The sequence below is a fragment of the Vigna unguiculata genome, chromosome 9 (genome assembly GCF_004118075.2).
Source record: "Vigna unguiculata cultivar IT97K-499-35 chromosome 9, ASM411807v1, whole genome shotgun sequence".
Taxonomy (NCBI): Eukaryota; Viridiplantae; Streptophyta; class Magnoliopsida; order Fabales; family Fabaceae; genus Vigna; species Vigna unguiculata.
In genome coordinates, this window is record NC_040287.1 from 42,219,889 (window position 1) to 42,241,024 (window position 21,136).

The 21,136-nt window shown below is 27.9% G+C and overlaps 3 protein-coding genes across 3 annotated transcripts; 1 reads left to right on the forward strand and 2 right to left on the reverse strand.

Moving 5' to 3' along the window:
• Positions 1 to 3,461: 3,461 nt before the first annotated feature.
• On the reverse strand, positions 3,462 to 6,697 carry LOC114163168 (probable 26S proteasome non-ATPase regulatory subunit 3). The gene is made up of 8 exons (XM_028047304.1): positions 6,472 to 6,697; positions 6,181 to 6,371; positions 5,755 to 5,892; positions 5,540 to 5,676; positions 5,393 to 5,447; positions 5,109 to 5,219; positions 4,649 to 4,888; positions 3,462 to 4,309 (listed from the first exon to the last, which is right to left on the reverse strand). The coding sequence occupies exons 1-8, from the start codon at positions 6,548 to 6,550 to the stop codon at positions 3,797 to 3,799; spliced, it is 1,464 nt and encodes a 487-aa protein (XP_027903105.1). The 5' UTR covers positions 6,551 to 6,697; the 3' UTR covers positions 3,462 to 3,796.
• An 808-nt stretch (positions 6,698 to 7,505) lies between these two features.
• LOC114162222 lies at positions 7,506 to 9,834 on the reverse strand. The gene is made up of 4 exons (XM_028046038.1): positions 9,493 to 9,834; positions 9,109 to 9,211; positions 8,153 to 8,314; positions 7,506 to 7,815 (listed from the first exon to the last, which is right to left on the reverse strand). Exons 1-4 carry the CDS (start codon positions 9,753 to 9,755, stop codon positions 7,645 to 7,647), a joined length of 699 nt encoding a protein of 232 aa, XP_027901839.1. The 5' UTR covers positions 9,756 to 9,834; the 3' UTR covers positions 7,506 to 7,644.
• A 10,076-nt stretch (positions 9,835 to 19,910) lies between these two features.
• Positions 19,911 to 20,729, forward strand: LOC114162738 (E3 ubiquitin-protein ligase ATL23). The gene has a single exon (XM_028046701.1). The coding sequence runs from the start codon at positions 20,277 to 20,279 to the stop codon at positions 20,664 to 20,666; it is 390 nt and encodes a 129-aa protein (XP_027902502.1). The 5' UTR covers positions 19,911 to 20,276; the 3' UTR covers positions 20,667 to 20,729.
• The last annotated feature ends 407 nt before the right edge of the window (positions 20,730 to 21,136 follow it).

Consider the following 21,136-nt stretch of genomic DNA (forward strand, 5'->3'; position numbering starts at 1 on the left):
TCTAATTTATAACTTGTAATTTCCAGCTAATTTAAAATTGAGTATCAGATACAATTTAAAAACTTGTAGTTTTATCAGATACAACGTGTGAGTATAAATTATGTATATTAACTAATAAAATTGAAATAATTAATTTAAAAATAGTTTGTAATAAATAATAATAAAACTTCGACATGTAAAAGTAAGAAAACTCGGACCAATATTATTTTTCTTAGTGAATTATTGAAAACCTATGGCTGATCATTACTTGGTCTGATTTAGTTTTAGTTTTGATATATATATTTATAGGTCGGTGGCACAGTCAAGCAAAGCCAGCCACGTTGAAGTTCATGAAGTTCATGGTGGGCCAATTGACAAATTCTTATTAACCAAACTCTTTCAATTCCATGACTAATTTTAGAATAATGTTACTCCTATATATCTTTTTCACACACTTTTTCATATATGAATTAATAAATATTATTTTTATTTTAATTGTCATTTTACTATGTCAATGGAATATTAGTATTTTCTATTATATCCATAAATATTTGTACAATGGGAAAAAAATGTACATAATAATTGTTATAAAATTTAAAATATTAATTATATTTTTAAATTTGTTTGTCGGAATCTTAAAATAAAACAAGGACAGAGTATTACCTTAAAATTATGATAGGTTGCATTAAATTAACTCTATTATATTATGTTCTAAATGTGATAATAATCTTCTTATAGATGTGATTTTGTAAAAGACCATGCAAATGATGGAAACACGCCCTCCAACTTCATTTTTTCTTGGGTGCACATGTAAACATTTCATACTAAAGTGGACCAATTAATGTAAATCATTAGATTTATTGTTATAATATTAAAGTATCACGATGAGTTATGTAAAATTTATGTAATAGTTATTATTTATTTTAAAATTGAGTTAAATAAGTTTTAAATATTTCATAATTTTGGATATTTTAAATTAAAATTTTATTAAAAAATTATTACATTAAGTATTTAAAATTTATATATTTTTCAATTTAATTTTTATTTAATTTTATTATTAATTATAACAATGTGCATGTTAGTTTGCTTCATTGTTTATCACATGTTTTTTAAAAATAAAATAAAAAATACTTGACACAATAACGGTTAGATATGTATAAATTATGCAAAGAAAAAATTATGTATAATAAATGTTTGATGAAAAACATTTAAAATATAATTTTCATATTAATTTATTGGAAACTTGTTCTTGTTCAATATATAGAATTTTGTATTCCATAGTATAAGAAAAAAATAAAATTTAATATATCATTATAATATATGATATCTTAATTAATAGAATTAAAATTATGATATATATATATATATATATATATATAACAATAAAAAATGCAATTAATATATATTAAATTTCTAATCTAATCGTAACATAATTGATAAAAAGGATATCTAGGAGGTCCTGTATAATACATTTACATCTTATACAATACAACATAGAGATAAACATTTTTTATGTTTTATTCTCAAATCAAACTCATTTCTATTGTTGGACCCTGATGCCCACTGAAAAATTAAACTTTTACATTATCCTATTTAATGACATAGATTAAATTAAAAGATATAATTTTTTAAAAATATTTTGTAGAAAAAAATATTTTAATTACTCAAGTTTATGAAAAAATTGAAATTAAGTAAACATTTCATTATTTTACATGTAGAGACAGAGACATAAAAAATAATGAAGATGCACTACTCCAATTAATAACAAATTCAAATAACCGAAACTAAGTTAAGAACTTCAACTATTAAATAAAATAATTCCTTAATAAAAACTTAACTAAAATTGTTAATATTTATGAATATTTTAAAATTTGATGGATTGGAATTTTTGATAGGATGTCTTCAACCTCAATGATAATGAGGTCTAATATCATTACAAATCTGAAATATTTTAATTAGTCCTTGTTGGTAAATATTTTACCATAATCTGAAATATTTAATTAGTTTGAGTTCATATATTTTAAAGAATTCATCATTAAAATATTACAACTAAAAAAATATTTAAAATATATTTCAATTTAACTTTTTTTATTTGTTTGATATAAAAAATATTGAAAATTTATTAAAACATTACAATTAAAGGGATAACAAAAAAAATTATTTAAAACATATTTTCATTTAACTTTTGTTTGTTTGATATAAAAAAATATTGACAAATAAAAATTAGAAGATAACAACTGTGTATCTTAAAAGTGGAGAAAAATCCGTTGTATTATTTTAAATCACTTTTTTCTTTAAACGAGTATTTTTCCTATTCTTTTCTCCTTTATTTATTTAACATTCAAATAATGAAAAAATAACAACATTCCATATTATTTTAAATCACTTTTTTCTTTAAACGAGTATTTTTTTTCTATTCTTCGTCTCCTTTATTTACTATCGTATGTTAAAGTGGCTACTCAAGCGAATTGGCTTATGAAAAAAATATACAGAAAGATACATTCTAGTAAATAAAAAAATATAGCCCCACAAAGATATATTTGAGATAAAAATTTATGAAAGTTACGTATAATGCAAAAAATATAATAAATTAAAAAAAAGTATATTTTAAAGAATAAAATTATAGAATTATCATTTTACTCTTGAAAATAAATGTGATGTAAATTCAAATGTAAATAGTAAAAAATAAATAAAAGGCCACTCTGCCCCACAACCAGATTCTTTTTAATCTTACTCAATTTTTTTTTATCTTACTTTGTACTGCGGTTATGTACAAAAGATTAAAAGATTGAAAAGGAAGAAGAAAATAGCTTTGGATAAGTAGTGAAGATTTGCATGTCTGAGAAAGGAACAGGAGGTCCTTACCCGAACTGAAAGTTCAGAACAGGATAGAGAAAATAAAATAAACTGATTTAAAAAGAGAAAAGGACCCAATCCAATTTTTACAGCAGGTTTCAATCACATGATCAACATGAATCATTTGATTTTGTTATGCACTGTAGCATCACATATGATATAATATAAACCACGATGTTCGTATAGATAAACAAGTTGATCAGCGAAAGTGGCAAAAACACATATGGCCTTCTACTTAAGGTGAAGTGACTAAGACATGGATTAAATGGAGCGTTCCTTTCACAATTTCATCCAATCCAATCTGCAGTGGCTTAAAATTTGCACATGATTAGGGAACCTTTGACTTAGCTCTTTAAAGGAATGTTTACCTAATGCGCAACACCTTAGTCTACTACCCCTCGGACTCTTCCACACCAGGTTTTAGATCTCCTTTGTAACACCCAAAGGAAAAAATTATACCCAACCAAAGAAAAAAGTTATACGCCACCCCTCCTTCCCTTTCTTGCAATTCCTCATGTTTTAACAAAAGCTCTAATGCGTTCAAATCCAATACCCATCTACTCGCAACTGGAGGGATTTCATCTCAAGGACCCTAGAAAATAAAATGCTAATGATAGAAAACTAGGTTGTAAAGATATGATTAATACATCCTTCAGAGCAACAGTTTTCCGAACTTCTTAACAGAATTGATATGATAACTAACAATTGATTTTTTCTTCAGGTCCTAAAACATAATTCTCCGGATAAGGAACAAAACAAAGCAGTCCTAATGGATGTGAATACAAACAGAACATATTTTAATGTGTTAAACTGACTTTCAGATATCTTCCACAATGAAAATTAAAAAAAATCACCTCTAGAGAAGGAAAGGATAATGGAGGTTCTCCAAAAGAAAAACATCAGCAAGGGTTGGACATGAAGGTGCCCTGATAGCATTTGGTAGGGTGAAAAAAGATATTTCTCAGAAATCGTCGTCATCTTCCTCTGCAATATGCTTGGCCAGCTCCTGCTCCTGTTGTTGTCTCTCTCTTCTCTTTTCAGCACTCTCCTTCTCTTTGTGTGTGTTTGGTGGAAAACGAAGTGCTCGTACTGCCTCATTGTGCATGTTAAGACAGAATGCAATTCGAGAATTAAAGGCCAACTGAGGCTCATTTGTGGAGTAAATATCTCCGGTTTCCTTGGACACCATCCACCCGTTGGCATGATCCAATGTAGCATCAATTGCACCATCACGAATAGCCTTTGATACAATGCTCTCAGCATCAGCAATAGGATTCGGAGAGTTCAACCTCAGTTTTTTAGCAACATCAGCTAGGGAGATGCGGGAATAGGAGATGCTGATGTTACGTAGACCAGTCCTGATAACATTATGCCGCAATCGAACAATCAAATTATGGGTTCTATCTGCATTAAAAGTAGTGGCAAACTTGTCTGCAATATTCCTAAACAGTTCCAAGTCTCCAATCCGTACAGCCTGAAATTTTTACAACATAAGCTCACAATATCAGAAAAGATAAATATAAATATAAATATATATATATATATATATATATATATATATATATACACACACACACACATATAGTAATATTATTGTGATATGAAAATAATAAAGTTTTGAGATACCAATAGAGTTCAGAATATGTAAAACTGAACCAGTTCTTGTGGAGTGAATTTATAATTCAACTAACAGAATTTACTTGTCATGATTAAAAAAAAAGAGAGGGAAAACGAATCAACAAATCATAATGATATCAGAACCAGCCTACAGTGATATTATCATGATAAACTTAGGATAATAATCTAGACTTACATTTGTAAGCTCAAAGTAAGGCCTTAAAGCTTTTTCCATTCCTTTCTGCATAAAAACAGTGCGCTCTGGTATTTCTCCCAACAGTAACCTAACTATCACAGCCCACTTGTTACATTGAATTCGAAACCCCCGTGCAGCAACTGGAGCTTTCCGGGCAGCCTGCAGGAGAGACTCTTTTGCATCTGTATACTCCAATTGAATAGTCCGAATTTTCCCAAGGTAGAAGAGGTAACGACAGAACTGAAAGGGTGTACCACAAATGTGGATAAGTGAAGGAAAAGGAATAATAAAGGATAAAAAAAAATTGACAACAATAAATTAGACTACATAAACAACAATAACAACAACAATCACAACATTGATGAGCACTGTATAATAGATAGGTTTGTCTACTCAAATTTAAAAAGAAATAAAAAAAATAATCAAAACTTAGATGCTCAGGATAACAGAACCACCCTACCTGTTGGTTTGAGTGCGCTTCAAATCGAGGAGCCTTAGACCTCAACTTTTCTGCCTGATCATATAGATTGTAGTGAAGGTAGTTACGGAGTAACAAATTAAGAAGTGTTTCCTGCAATGAATCAACAGTAAACAGATAAGTTTAAAATAAAACACTTTGCATATTAATTGAGAATCTATAATAACTATCAAATATGTGCTTGGTTGAGTTTATTGTCACAACAACTACTGAACTCTAGTAAGGATCATAAGCCCTTACGTAAAACAGCTAAAGTGAAAACAAACCTGGCCCAACTCGTCATGGCGCAGGGTGGCAATTCGGTGCAATGCAAGGAGGTTGCTGTAAACAAATTTCAAAATTTAAAATTACTTAAAAGTATAATTCAGTCTTCAACCTCTCTAGAGAATTACATAAAATAGCACCTAACTCACCCACGGATTTCAGCAAGATCTCCCGTAAGCTCATAGCTATATGAATAGTAAAAATACAGTCTGGATGCAATAACATCAACAGTTCTCCTGTTAGTGTTCTTCAGCCAAACAATGCTAGCTGAGGAACAAGCTTTGGCCTAAAGAGGAAGAAGAAACAACAATATATAATCAGTTTCACTTGTCAATTCGCAAAGTTGAAAGAGGGGGGGACTGACCTCATTGTATTTTTTTTTATCAATCAGAAAAAGTAGTACAAGCAGGTAACAATAGATTTCTAGCTCGGGCAACAAGTGTTTAGCTGGGGTTTGAATTGCAGATGTTGCGGCATCCACTTCCATCTCGTGATCATCCTCCTACACAATCATTGCCGACATTATGACTCCAAAAATCATTGAAATACATCATTGACCCACATCCACTATCCAGTTAAACAGAAATTAAATTACGCAAAAATTAAATCAACATATGCCTTCATAGAGGGATCATCAACTTCGTCGGCATCATAATTTAGATTTTGAATTAAATGGACCAAAAAAGACTACTCACAACCCACCCACTTCATAATTCAAATTAGGTTAACAAGAACAAACATGCAAGTCCTTTTTAACAGGAACAACCACTAAATCTATCATGAAGTTCACCTTCGGAAGATACGCAGACAATTTGGCATGAGCTTCAGAACCAGGAGTGAGGACATGATCAAGAAAAGACGAGATAATCGACGATGTTAATTTACGCCTCAACGCAATTGTAAGGCGAACCGCACGAGCAATTCTACGGACTTCCTTCGAGTACGAACCGGTCTCGATAAGCGAAGCTATCTCCCTCAAATCTGCGAGCCAAACCACAAAGCAGAAAAATGAAAAAACCGAAATGGCTTTATAGAACTGCGAAATCGAAACAGAGGAAGTTGTTAGAGAAAAATTGCTTACGCTGCAGAGTAGACGGAGCAGGTGAAGAAACGGAGTTGGAAGGCGTTGAGCGATCCTTCATCTCTAGATCTTGAGTCATATTGAACAAAATCTAGTGAAAGCACACACAAGAAAAAATTGGGGGAATCTGATGCAAACCCTAGTGAAAAGGGAAGGTGAAGAAGACCCAAGAAGAAGCAATTTGGTGGCACAGTTGGGAAATGTCCCTTACAGTCACCTCACTTCACCTGTTACTCAAACTCGTTGACATAAAATGGGCCTTGGTGAATGGGCCGATCAAAGACACATACCTGCCAAGCTTTGGATCCTCCAAAAACAAGGTAATAAGCCCAATATTCTCTCTCAATGGATAATTTGTTTTCTTCTAACAAATTCTATTATTTTTTATGAATTAATCGTCCAAAACAGCATAAATAGGTTAATAATATTCATTATTACAGATGGAACTAAGCTATCAAATCACATGACAACAACACCTCTATGATTTCGCCCAGGTATATAACGATATTGCCATGTAAATACTGTGTTGCAAATTGTTTGTTTACAATTTTGCGGTAAATTGTATTTACATTTTCATATATGAACAAAATTATTTCTATTTAAGTACACAACAAAAAAAGTTAAATATTTAACTGTTGCTTTTCTAAAAATTATAGATTTATTCGTTTATTTTTTTAAAAAAAAATATTTTTAAAGATTTCATATAAAAAAAATTGCTTGTTTCATAATAATTCATAAAAGAAACATTTCCTGTTTTAAAAGATGGATGAACTTAGTTTCTTCGTAAACTACTCAATAAAATTCCTAAAAAAAAAGATTCCACCTTCACATTTGTCATTATTATCGGTAGCATAAAAAGGAAGATAATTTAATACACGATTTATTCATTTATTTACATTCCTTACTGCGTTAAAATTAAAATTTATTGTTTTATTACGTTTTAATATATCCCCTTTAATTCTATATCTTTTAATACATTAGGACATGATAAGGATTAATACATTAACACATAATCTTTTAATATACATCAGGACTGAGGAATGTTTTGTAACATTTTATTTCATTATTGCATTCTTGGTACTAGCACCTGTAATAATAAGTTAACATACACATTCTTTGGATTCCTTCACTTATACAGTGCTCACGCAACTGAACTTTATGTACATATAATTTTTACAAGAAGAAATGAAGAGAATCTGTATTCTGGATACTCTTCTTGGTACCAACCAATGGGTCAATGACCTTCCTCCAAGCCTTGTAGTCAATGGCATCTCCAGTATCAGGCAACAAGAATCCATTGACATAGAAAAAAGGTGTTCCATACACCCCTCTCGAAGTAGCATACTGCATTTTCAAAGAAACATAAACATGAGATACGTATTTGATTGAATGGGATCTATATTCACGTGTTTTTTCAGGTATTAACAAAAGAATTAAGATATGAATATCAGTTTTGAATTTCTAATCTGAAACGCAAATATCTACAAGTAAGTGGAAGGTGAGTAAAACTAACATCAAATGAATTTGATTGAAAGGTGCGCTATATTTATGTGTTTTTCCAAGTCTTAAAGAGTCAAAAGATGACAATATTAGTTTTAAACTCAAAATTTCAAATCCAAATATCTTCTAATAAGTACAACTAATCTGAAAGAAACCTAAAAGATAAAAGAGTTTGTCGTACCTTAAAAGAAACTCTGGTCTGATAATCAGTATTTGTGTCATTGAAGCCATTCTTTATAGCATTATAATAAGAGCTCCCAAGTACTAGTGTTGCAGACTTCACTATCTCCTCCACAATAGAAGCCCTAGACAAGTTCCGTGTGTTAGGCCCATAGAATCTCTCCTGTTAAAGCGTATGCATCAGTTTTGGTGAATAAAAAATTGAATAACTTTATAGAAATATTATCCGAGATGCAAAATGCACTTAATATCTCAAGAATAGCACGTAAAATACAAAGCACAGAGGCATCAATGTAAACAATTTTAAGCCAGATAACTATGATTTTACAAATAGTCATATTACTGTTTCTTAAACAATTATGACATTATTGTCACATTTACTAACTCAACAATTAACTTTCATTGTGCGAATCCACTACAATCTCTCCATGAATCAGATGTAACACTCAATCATCATATGATCAATACGTAAGGCTATATTTGAAAATTAAAACAGAACAAGCAGAAAGAGAAGGGAAATTAGAACAGAACATACAGAAAGAAAAGGGAAATTCAATACAAAGAAATTAATTGTCAATCCTACTGAATGGATAAAACAAAAACACGAGTATAAATTTTCCACTGTCTCGGAACAGTTCATTCCTAATACATAAAACGAATATGAATGCCACTAATAGTGCAGTATATGACCCAACTACATTTGAATGTAAAACAGATATGTTATTCTAAAGTTTCTCGAACAGGATTGTCTCAGAAGAAAACTACCTGTGTGGAAAATAAAAAATTACAAGGACCGGAAAGAATAAAGTCCCAAAGTTCACTAAACCGTGAAAGGAACTAGCAAATCGAAAGCACAACGAAAACTGGAATTCCAATTCACAATGGCCAAAGCTAGGATAACATCTTCAACAAATGCATGCATCAGACACAAATTGATTTTGAAACTTGAATACGAACCTGATGCTTGAAGAACCACTCCAGCAAGGGGAAAGTCGAGGACGCGTTCAAATTACTCGCTATGTGCAAAGCACGAGATGCAACAAAAGCATTGTCGTGATATCTGTGATTTGGAGAATATAAAAAACCAAATTTCCAAATCAATATTCCACGCAGAAGAAAAGATAGTTTAGGTCACCGCACAAACAATGTTGAAAAAAGCAACCTATCACGTTCTTTTTTTATCTTTGCTGAAATTGAACCCAATTTCATAGTAAAATCTAAAGACGAGTAGCCACCACAGTTTCCAAGTGAGTAAGCAATTGCAGAAAAGTCAATTCCTCAAAGGAGGAAAATATTAAAAATAAAAAGAGCACGCGAAAGAAAGTATTGGGTGTGACTTACGGCAGAGGCAATAGGTGAAGAAGAAGTGAAACCCGAGAACCGTAGTGATGAAGAGCTTGTTTGAGGCCGGGCCATGAATCCCTGCTGTCTGGGCACACTGGATCATAAAACGCTTCGATCAAAACCGTATCCAATAAATTCAACGACCCTTGTCCGTAGACGAAGCCGTCAAATCTTGACGGCGGTATGTAATCGGCACCGGCACTCGACAGAGTAACCAAAACCTGAAAAGCAACCAGTAGCAGTGTTGTAGTCCGCACCATTTTCACTCTCGCTCTTCGCAAGTCAATGAACCAACCAAACCAAGCCCTGTTGCTATGTTATGTCTACTATTCCACTCCCAAGTACAAGGATAAGATATTAATTTATATTAAATTTTATTAATTTCTTAATATTATTTCTAAGATGTCATTCTTGTGAAAATATAGTAATTGTTTAACCTAAAGTCAGATATTAATTAAAGTTAAAAGAACTCGAGTCATCAACAAATAATTAATATGTTTTGAATTTTATAAGAATACATACTTAGTTATAATATTAAATAAATCTTAACTTAATTATTATAAATATAATTTTATTTTAAAATACCAAAAAATAAATACATTTCTAATTAATAATTTATTTAATACATATTTATAAACAGTTAAAATATAATTAAATAATAAAATAATTGTATTATAATATTGTTAAAAATTAAAATAAAATAAAATTTTAAAAAAGAAAATTAATTTGAAAAACTAACAAAAAAATATTATAAAGAAAGGGAAAAAATTCCATTTGAAAATGTAATATTTTTGTCACAGAAGAATTTAAGAAAATTTCTAAATTTTTCTTTTCAAAAATTAAAGATTGTATCTCTCAAACTTTTATTAAAAGACTCTTCAAGAATTATAAAGATATTTTTTTTGTCACTTCTTCAACTTTATTTTTTATTTTTATGTTTAATTATATTTTAATTTTTAATAATATTAAAATATATTTATTTTATTATTTAATTATTTTTTACATTTTATATGTGTATTAAAAAATTATTAATTAAAATTGTATTGTCTTTTAAATAAAATGAAATTTTATGTATGATAATTTTGTCAAAATTAATTTAATATTACAGTTAAGTACTTTTCTAAAATTTAAAATATATTAATTATTTAACAAGACTTTAAATATAAGGTATTTTATGAAAAATATTACTGCTCTAGATACAATCACTTATGATATGTGGTCCAACAATAGTCCAAACACACCTTCTGTGAAGGAGGTACATTGAATGTGGCCGGTTTATGGTATGGTTTGTGAGAAGTATTGGACTGGGAGCGGCACTACCAAACCAATCAAATAAGAAGCGTTTCGGAAAGGGTGATTAATTAAAGAGAATGAGTGGCAGAAATCAAATGAAACCATAATTGGAAGAGTGGTCAAGTCAATGTACTCCTTTCTCGTGTGTGTACAAATATTTAATGCCAAGAAAAGAACTTAAGTGATTAAAAATTACTGTTTTTTCAATATTTATTTGAAATAATATTTGTTATAAAATAAAATATATTTATTGTAATGATAATGTAATTAAAATTAAATTATTTTTAAAAATACCATTAGTAATAACAATTAAATTTTTAATTTAATTAAGTTTCAAGTTTAAAATTTTCAAAAAAGTCATATTAAATAAATTTTTCTATTTTTTTCACGTGTTGTTGAAAAATATAAATGTTTGTCATTAATATAAAAAAATTTCAAATTATATAATCATAAATGATTTTTATTACTTTGAAAAAACATCTTCATGTAAAGACGATAAAATAAAACAATAGAGTAAGATAATAATTATGTCACTTAATTAACATAAAAATAAATGTTAAATAATAAAATTTAAAAATTTGAATAAAGAAAAAACATAGAAAAATTTAAAAATATTTAAATTTGTTAAACCTAAAATTTATTGTAATTTAAAATAAAAAGAGTATTTTATAATATGACAAATTATAGATGTATTTTTACAGCTGAGTATGTATTTGCCTATCTGATTTTTCCTATTTATTTCTTCATGGCAACCACCTAGTGTAAGAAATAAAGGTTAATTTTAGAAACTTGTAATCAAATTTGTGGTATATAAGATATACATCCTGCCCCACTTATTTACATATCTAGTTTGGCCTATATTTGATTACAAAGCAATAATGGTTGATTTTTGTAATTTATAATTAAATGGCTTAAATATACATTTGGTCCCTATTTTTGTTGATTTTATTCAATTTGGTCCCTATTTTCGTTTTATGTTCAATTAGGTCATCATTTTCGTCAAATTGTGGTCAATTTGGTCCTTTTCACTAACGGTGTTTAAATAGTTAACGTTTTTTAATAATACATGCCACAGCTCCTGGTTTTTTTGATTTTTTTTTATTTTTTTAATTTCAAAAAAATGATTCACGTGTCAAGTCACAATTGTGCCACGTGTCAGTTTCTGTAGTATTATTTTTTTTGTTCAATTTAGTCCCTATATTCGTTATTTTTATTCAATTTAGTCCCAATTTTTATTAAAATAAATCAATTTTGTCCTTTTCAAATTGACACTAAATGTAATATCTTTTATACAAATTATATTAATATCTTTTCTAAAATTGACCTTTAAATTTATTATTTTTTAAATTCAATTATTAATTATTAAATTTAATTATAAATTGAATAAATTCTTATATTTAATTTCTAAATACAATATAATAATTTAAAATATTATGAGAATATAATTATTAATTTTTTTTCTAATATTTATATTCTAAAATATTTTTAAAATTCATATATAAAAATATTTTAAATATTCAAAATATTTTAGAAAAATAAACTAATATTTGTAAAATTAACATTTACATATAAAATATTTTAGATTTTAATATCTAAAATGCAATAAAAATATTAAATATTTTAAATTTAAATGTAAATTTTACAAATGTTAATATATATTTTTAAAATTTTAATAATTATATTTTAATTATATTTAAATAATTATGTTCTATTTAACAATTAAATCTAAAAATTATATTCAATTAATAATTAAATATTATAATTTATAATTAAATTTAAAAAATAAGTAATAATGATGTCAATTTTAAAAATTAAATGGTTTTATTTTAACAAAATTTGGGACAAAATTAAACAAAAATAACGAATATAGGAACTGAATTGAACAAAAATAACGAATATAGGGACTAAATTGAACAAAAAAAGTAATATTATCACAAACTGACACGTGGCACAATTGTGACTTAACACGTGGACACTTTTTTTGAAATTAAAAAAAAATTAAAAAAATTTAAAAAAATTTAAAAAAAAATTTTAAAAAATTAGGAGCTAACACGTGGCATGTACTGTTCAAAAACGTTAACAATTTAAACACCGATAGTGAAAATGACCAAATTGACCACAATTTGACGAAAATGAGGACATAATTGAACATAAAACGAAAATAGAGACCAAATTGAATAAAATAACCAAAAATAGGGACCAAATGTATATTTAAGCCTAATTAAATATGTGGTACATAAGAGGTACATGTCAGTTGAATGATAAAAAAAATTAATTAGTAAATTTTAAAAAATTGTACGAAAGCTAATATGTCGCTGTTCGGTACTTATTTATTTATTATGTCCCAAATATTTGTCTATCTTGTTTGTTTGTCTTATTTATTTCTTCAAGAAATAAGGGTGGATTTTAGAGACTTTTAATCAAATTTGTGGTACATCAAGCTGTTAAAACGGGTAACCCAACCTGACCCACCATGAGTTGATGATTTAGTGAGCCAACCCAACCCGGATCACTTTTTAACGAGCCAAAAAAATTTGAATCCGGCCCGGCCCACCGCGGGTTGGTGAGTAAAATGGGTTGTCTCATGGGTTCACTTAATTAAAAAAAATACAATTTTTTATTATTTTTTCAGTCAAAACTAAATTATATTTTTAATTAAAATTTAAATAAACTTTAATACAATCCAAATACAAAAAAATAAAAAAATACAAGTTATTTATGCGTTGGCTAAAAAAAACCTAACATGTTCTAAATGTAAAGCCCAACTTAATAAAAAACACTTGTGTAACCCTTTTATCTGCGGGTTGGTGAACCAACCCGGCTCACCACAGGTTCAACCATCGTGAGCCGGGTCAAAAATTAACCCGTATTGAAATTTAAAAAAAAAATTTAACCCAACCCGGTCCGAACCTGTGATGAGCCGGGTTGGCTCGTGGGTTCCAACCCAATTTGACAGCTCTAGTGGTACATAAGAAATATCATTTAGATGATAAAAAAAGATTGATTAGTAAATTTTTTAAAAATTGTACGAAAAGTAACAAGCAGCTCCCACATATTTGTTCATTGTATCCACTTATTTGCATATATAGTTTGACCTATATTTGATTACAAGTCACTAAAGCAATAAGGGTTGATTTTTGTAACTTATAATCAAATTCATGCTACATAAGAGTTACATACCGGTTGAATTATAAAAAAAAAATATTAATTAGTAAATTTTAAAAAATTTGGTATTTAAGTAGCATGATTTTACTTGATTGGATTTAAATTTGTGAAGAACGTTGCTAAGTGATTTTTGTAATGAGAAGTTGTTATAGGAGATGGCATGTATTATGTTAAAATTATGTTTGATTTGTGGAATAATTGTGAATGAGCGTATTAGTATGAACAATTGGCTTCTAATGGCTATTACCCCAATTAGAGTCAATTTAAGTAGCAGGTGTGCTTATTTTTTCTTTGATTTATTATATAATGTCGGATGTTAATTAAGTAATATTTGACATAACACTGAAATTTGAAGTCAAAGAACTCTAGCTACCCATGGCGTCAAGTGCTGGTTAGTAGGGATGGCAACATGGTGGTGTCTCGCTATCTCATATCTATTTTTGTAAAAAAAATTCATCCCCATTCTCATACCTAAATCCAACGGGTATCAAACTTTTATCCTATCTCCATCCCCACCAGGTAACAAGTATAATCTCGTACTCATACTCGTACCCGTTTTCTTACTACTTCAATATTAATTTTAATTAATTTTTATAAAATAATAAAAAAATACGATAAAGAAACATAATATTATCAAATATTTATTTTTGATATCGAATACTTTGAAATAAATTATAATTGTTTACATTTCAGATTAGAATACCAATAAAAAAAGAAAATAAATATTCAAATTAAAATATATTTTAAATATTTGTTTACTTCAATTTTTTAAAATTGTAATGAATCTTTTTTTGATATACTAATACAAATGTTAATACATCACTTGATCAAAATAACGCAAAGAATAAATAATAAACATAATAATACAAGTTTGACATAAATCTTGTATCTTTTAAACTCTATTGTATGTTAGATGGTGATAAAAAAAATATTCATGACAATTACATTAAATTTTTATATTGTAATAAATAAAATTTATTTATATAATTATAGTGAAAAAATTACAGTATGATTGATAATAAGTTAAAAAATAAGAAATAATTAGATAAAATATATCGAAATAGTATTCTACATGATGAAAATAAACAACAAATAAAAATATTAAAAAATTAACAAATGTGTGTCTTTAAAACAATTTGAGAGATTATTAAAAAAAATCGCACAAAGGAAAAAATGTATAATTAAGGGTATGATAAGATGAAAAATACCTTAGAGATCTAATAAAACTTTTCTAATATCAACTTATATACTCAATAGTTGATAAATAATGAAAATTGTTTTAACGAAATAAAAAGTTCTTCAAATGAAACAAAAATTAATAATAATAAATAATTTTTTTTATATTATCTAGTAAGTGAAAAGTTCATGCTATTAAATATTTAAACTGATAGTATTAAACATTTTCATGTGAAAGGAAAATATACAATAAATAAAAATATTAAAAAATGATATAAATATTCAAATGTGAAACATATTTTTTTTAATTGACATACATCCTTTTAATATAATTACATAAATGTTATAATAAGATAAAAAATATTATATATATATATATGGTTACTTAATTATTGGTAATAATTTAAACATGAACGGAGATATGGCGGAGACGAGTATTATGGCGGGGATATGTACATTTTCACAGTGATGGATTCAAACAACATTCACAAAAACAAGTTTATTTGTCATTTCTATAACATATTCTTGAAAACCGATAAGCATGTGTATCATACAAGGATACACATACGACAATATCAATAATACATGTACATACGCAACTTTACATCACTTCAATAATTACATGTAAGTATATAGATCTAATTCTAACATACATGTAATTTTCGCAATCACATTTTTCACATATTTAAATAGTTATCAAATTAATTAAATACTAAAACTAACTGTCCTTTTCTAGTGGTAATATATGCATATATTTGCAAAACTTCCATTGTATACTTTTGACACCAAAGTGTGATTCATGAAAGTTAAATCTCTACACTGACAACATCTTTCCTTTATTGTAATCTCATAATGAAAAGAAGATAAACATTAAATTCTTACTTAATATTTTGTACTTATTGATGTCACATGATATTGTATTTTATTATCTCACCATCTTCTTAATTAGACTATAATCTAAAAGAAAATTTAAGGAGTTGTGATGAAATAAAGAAAAAAAAGAGTTTATAACCCTTTAATTTATACATTACTTATTTTTTTATGCATTTAAAAATAATCTTTAGTAAATTTTGTAGTGTTATCCCTATAATTTGTTTTTTTTTAAGAAAAAAGCTTAGAAGATATTTTAATGACTCAATTATTTGGAAGATATAATATATGTAGATGAATTGTAGCGTGAAAAAATGAAAGGAAGAAAAGTCCAAAGTCGAAACACGCAACCTCGGGTGGTGTGAAGGGTGGGATCCTTGTGTTATGTGTTTGGTGGTGAATGGGTTTAGGCATTAACGACGTGTGTTGTTTGGAAGAGGAATTGAATTGAAGAAAGTGGGACCCAATATGGTGTGGATGACCAAACAAAAATGGTTTCTTTTTGAAGAGGAACCAAATTGGTCCCACTTTAAGATTGTCTCCTCATTTCAATCTCAATATATCAGATTAATAATATCATATGCAAATCTTTATTTTCCCTTTGTTTCCGTTGCTACTCCACAAATCCATCCTCGCCCACAGGTACGCACACGTACGGTCAATCGTCGTTTTCTTCTTACGTATATTTTATCCTAATTTATTATTATTTCAAGTTGGTTGAGATATTATTAACCATGTTATTAACTTTATGATTTAACTTTATCACGTTGATATAGTTTAAGAGTAATTTATTTATTTAGATAATTTAATTTGTGTTCTAAAAAATAATAAATTTGGATGAGACAATTAAAAAAGATTGAAATTTATAAATTTTAAGAAGATATTTCAAATAATTAAACTAGTAAAATTTGAACTTTACTAACAAAATGAAGGAAATTAAAATTTCTTAAGTTATATAATTGTTTATTGTTTAGGACAAAAAGAGTTTATAGGTAAAAAATTTAAAATCGATCCAAATATACAAGGTTGAGTCGACCCAACCCAGACTGAAAGGTTGAACCAGACCAGACCGGTAAAAGGTTGAGTCGGACTGACTTGAAATAAGCTGAATGTCGAGTTGGGTTAGGTCGGACCAAAGATCAAGGGGGTGAAGGTTGACTGACTTGAACCAAAAGTCAAGACGAGTCGTATTGAATTAGAAGTCGAATTAAGTTAAAATAAACTAAAAGATATAGTTGAATTCACTTTAAAATATAAACTAAATTGTTTTATCGAAACAATAAAACTAAAATTTAAAATATTTCAATTACTTTATCAAAACTAATTATTTAAGAAATAAAAAAAATTGATTATATAAATTGTATCAATTTTTAAAAAATTATGACCAAATTATATAAATTTTATTAATATTATTTTTATGAAGTGAATATTAAAATTTGTGATTTGAAACAATTATGGGTTGTTGAAAATCTTGAGGATTATCGTTTTGAAGTTAATTTTTACGTTTATAGTGTTTTTTAATTAATGTAGTAGAGTTAACTGATTTTTCAATGTATCTGTTTTATTGTGAATTTATGATTGTAATTATGTATTGGGTTACAAAATACTTCGTGTTAAATTTGTTTATGTTAAGATTTGTAAACCATATGATTATTTAAGTAAAAAAACATGTCTTAAAATTACAAAAATCTGTATCAATGCAAACCACAAACATTTTACATGACTTAATTGAAAGCGTATGATTAATTTAAAACAAATAAAACTACACTAGACATATTTATTTTGATTTATTCAATTAATTTAGTTTATTCAAAACTTATTCATTCTACATCAAACACCCGTGTATGATACAAATTTATGACTGAGTTACAACTAAATTGTAAAAGTAAAACTATGAAAGGCGAATGTAATAACATTTAGTTTAGTTTTAATGGTAAGCTGTAACACCCAATTTATTTAGGTTAAAAAATATAAGATAGAATTAATATAAAGAAAGTATATTTTCAAAAGTTTTTATAATTGATTTAACGTAATTTGTTTTTTTCGTATTCATTTAGTTTTATAATCAAATTACTCTAACCATGAGATATAAATAAGTATATTAATATCAAAACTTTATCAGGTAATTTTTATTCATTTTACAATTAATTATATTACATCTATTTTCTCCCTTTTTATGATTTACAGTTCAGCGATAAATCTTTCCCTATTTAGTGAGAAAGAACAAGTTACTCAGACAAAGTATTATATATCAAGCAACATAAGTCTTTTGTTATGACTTGTTTTTAATTTTCTTTATATATATATATATATATATATATATATATATATATATATATATATATATATATATATATATATATATATATATATTTGGGATATATGTATGTATATGTAAAATGATTTAATACATATTATAATTTATATACGTGATGATATAAGATATAATCAACAAATGTACATGATGTTGTGTATGGATGATACCTATATATGATAGTATTGTGGCCAATTATTATCAACGATAATGTAAAATAATATATTCTAACTTCAATGTTAACTTAACTCCACTAGATAAAGTTATAATGTGACAAAAAAATTATAAAAAAAAAGAGTTTTTACAGTCTTTGTAAGATAACTGATGTAAAAAAACACCCTAATAATAAGAAGCTAAGATTTTACTAATATTTTTTAACTAAACCTATTCAGACACATTTTAAAACAAGTTACTTCACTACCATAGTATATATATCAAAGGTTATTATTGATATGATTCTTTATATTGAAAATACCCGTAATTACATTATTATCAATATTAAGAATGTATAGTAATGTAAATTACACACACGTTTATGTATGTACGTTGGTAACAAAAATATTTTGAGAGTTATAATTATTTAAAAGAATAGTTTACTTATGCGTGGCGTGATAGTTATTCATTTCTATTCTATTACACAAGTGTTTAATATTTTCAATACATAATCACCCAATGCAATAGTTAAAATTTTTCATTTAATGATAAATTATGGATCCACCATAAAGATTTTACACAAGTTTTTATTAATTCTTTAATACATAAATGCTTAATTATAATTTGTCATATAATGATAAACTATCAGTCCAACATTTATAATTTTTAATACGTAGGTTATATTTTTCTTTTATGAATCAACTTATGTTGTCATAAAGTATTGTTTTTTTTTTTTTACATTAAAATGTAGTTAGAAATATAAGTATCTAAAATAACAGTAAGAAAAAACCTCCGAGAGATCTGTACATAAAAGAAAACTTCAAATCTGTTCGGAAACAATAACCAAGTTTGTTGTGGTCTCTAACATATTCTATTTATATCCAGAGAATGTATTTTTCAATCATAATTATTTTCATACTTAAAATATGTATTAATTATAAATTTCAATTATATAACACGAAATATGTATCCCATGCGGCATACAAAGAAGTATTGAATTTACATTACATATTTAGTTAAATTGATTCCGTAAACTAGTAAACTATCAAATTATTCGTTAACAACAAAATTATAAATATATAAGAAAACGTGTGCCAGTTAAAACATTAAACATATGGAATGATATTAATTACAATAGAAAAAGATCAAATATAATTCGACCTATGATTTAATGTCATGGTAGAACACATGAGAAACATGTTAGCAGTATTGATTGAAATGTATTGTTTTTAGCATAAGTTTGAATTTAAATAAATAAAAATAATGAGATAATAAATGTAGAAGAGAATATTTGATATATGAACAATAAATAGGGTGAAAGAAAGTAACAGAGATGTGAGTTAAATATTTGACGTGGGTGATGCAGATATTAACTCAAATACAGCTGTGCAGAGTCCATAAAGAAAAATCTTGCTGACCACTCTTCTCGGGTATATATAAACACGACTCATTCACTCACACCATCGTTCACACACACACACAAAAGAAACCCACAAAAAGCATTCATAACTCCTTCCTTTGTTTCTTCCGTCACCATTCGCGGTTTCATCACTTCGCCATACCTCAACCTTCAACCTTTGATTGGATCTTTGTTTTCTTGTCTTCTTGTTTTTTTCTTGTTTTCCAAACAGGGTATAAGCCTGTGTGAAGAGAGTGCGATATGCATGATAATTGGCGTGAACACCCGATCCCTTGGGTGCTTCTACCAACTCCACCACCGCATTAGTTAAATTCGGTGTTGGAATCGGACAAAGGTTCGAGTGAGCGACTCAAAGGGCCAAAGCGCCAAAGCAAAGCCAGAGAAAGCAAAATGATTGATTCGGTTCTTCTCGCTCTTTTCTTGCCATGCCTCGGCATGACTGCGGTTTTTATCGTCTACATGTGCCTTCTTTGGTACGCCACCACCCGCCACCATCCCTCCGGTAATGGGCTACCGGTGAAGCAGGTCGCTAACAAGGGTCTTTCTCCTCTGGAGTTGGAGAAACTCCCCAAAATCACCGGCAAAGAACTAGTTTTGGGTACCGAATGCGCCGTTTGCCTGGACGAGATCGAGGGCGAGCAACCGGCTAGACTGGTCCCCGGTTGCAACCATGGCTTCCATGTCCAATGTGCTGATACTTGGCTCTCCAACCACCCTCTCTGTCCTGTTTGTAGGACTAAACTCGATCCCCAGATTTTTACTTCCCATAATCCCTGTTGAACATTTCAATCCTCTGTTATCTTTCAACCAAAATAAATAAGGGAATTATTATTATTATTATTAATTTCTTTGTTGATGGTGCTTCTTTCTTCATTTCATAATGCGCGTATTTTGTTGGTTTTTTCGTGAATTTAGTTTTAGTTAACATGTTAATTTATAATTTCATTTTTTTTATGATGTTTCCTTTGGATTTGGAAAAGATAAACAATAATGTGTTTGTGAAAATGTTTTAAAAAATTTAAATGTGTCATGAATATTGGAACGGAAAAAAAATCGGTGAATTGACGCCATCACGTAAATCCCAGACCGGTGGGTGAGGATTCGTTAAAAGCATGAATGAATGGGTCGTGAACTGAACGGTTTCGTTTGCTTTTTCCGTTGGAGTCACAGAGTGTGTAGATTTTTTTTATTTTGATTTTGATCCTATCACGGCAAAATACTACTATACAGTTTGATGCCAGCTTGGAAAG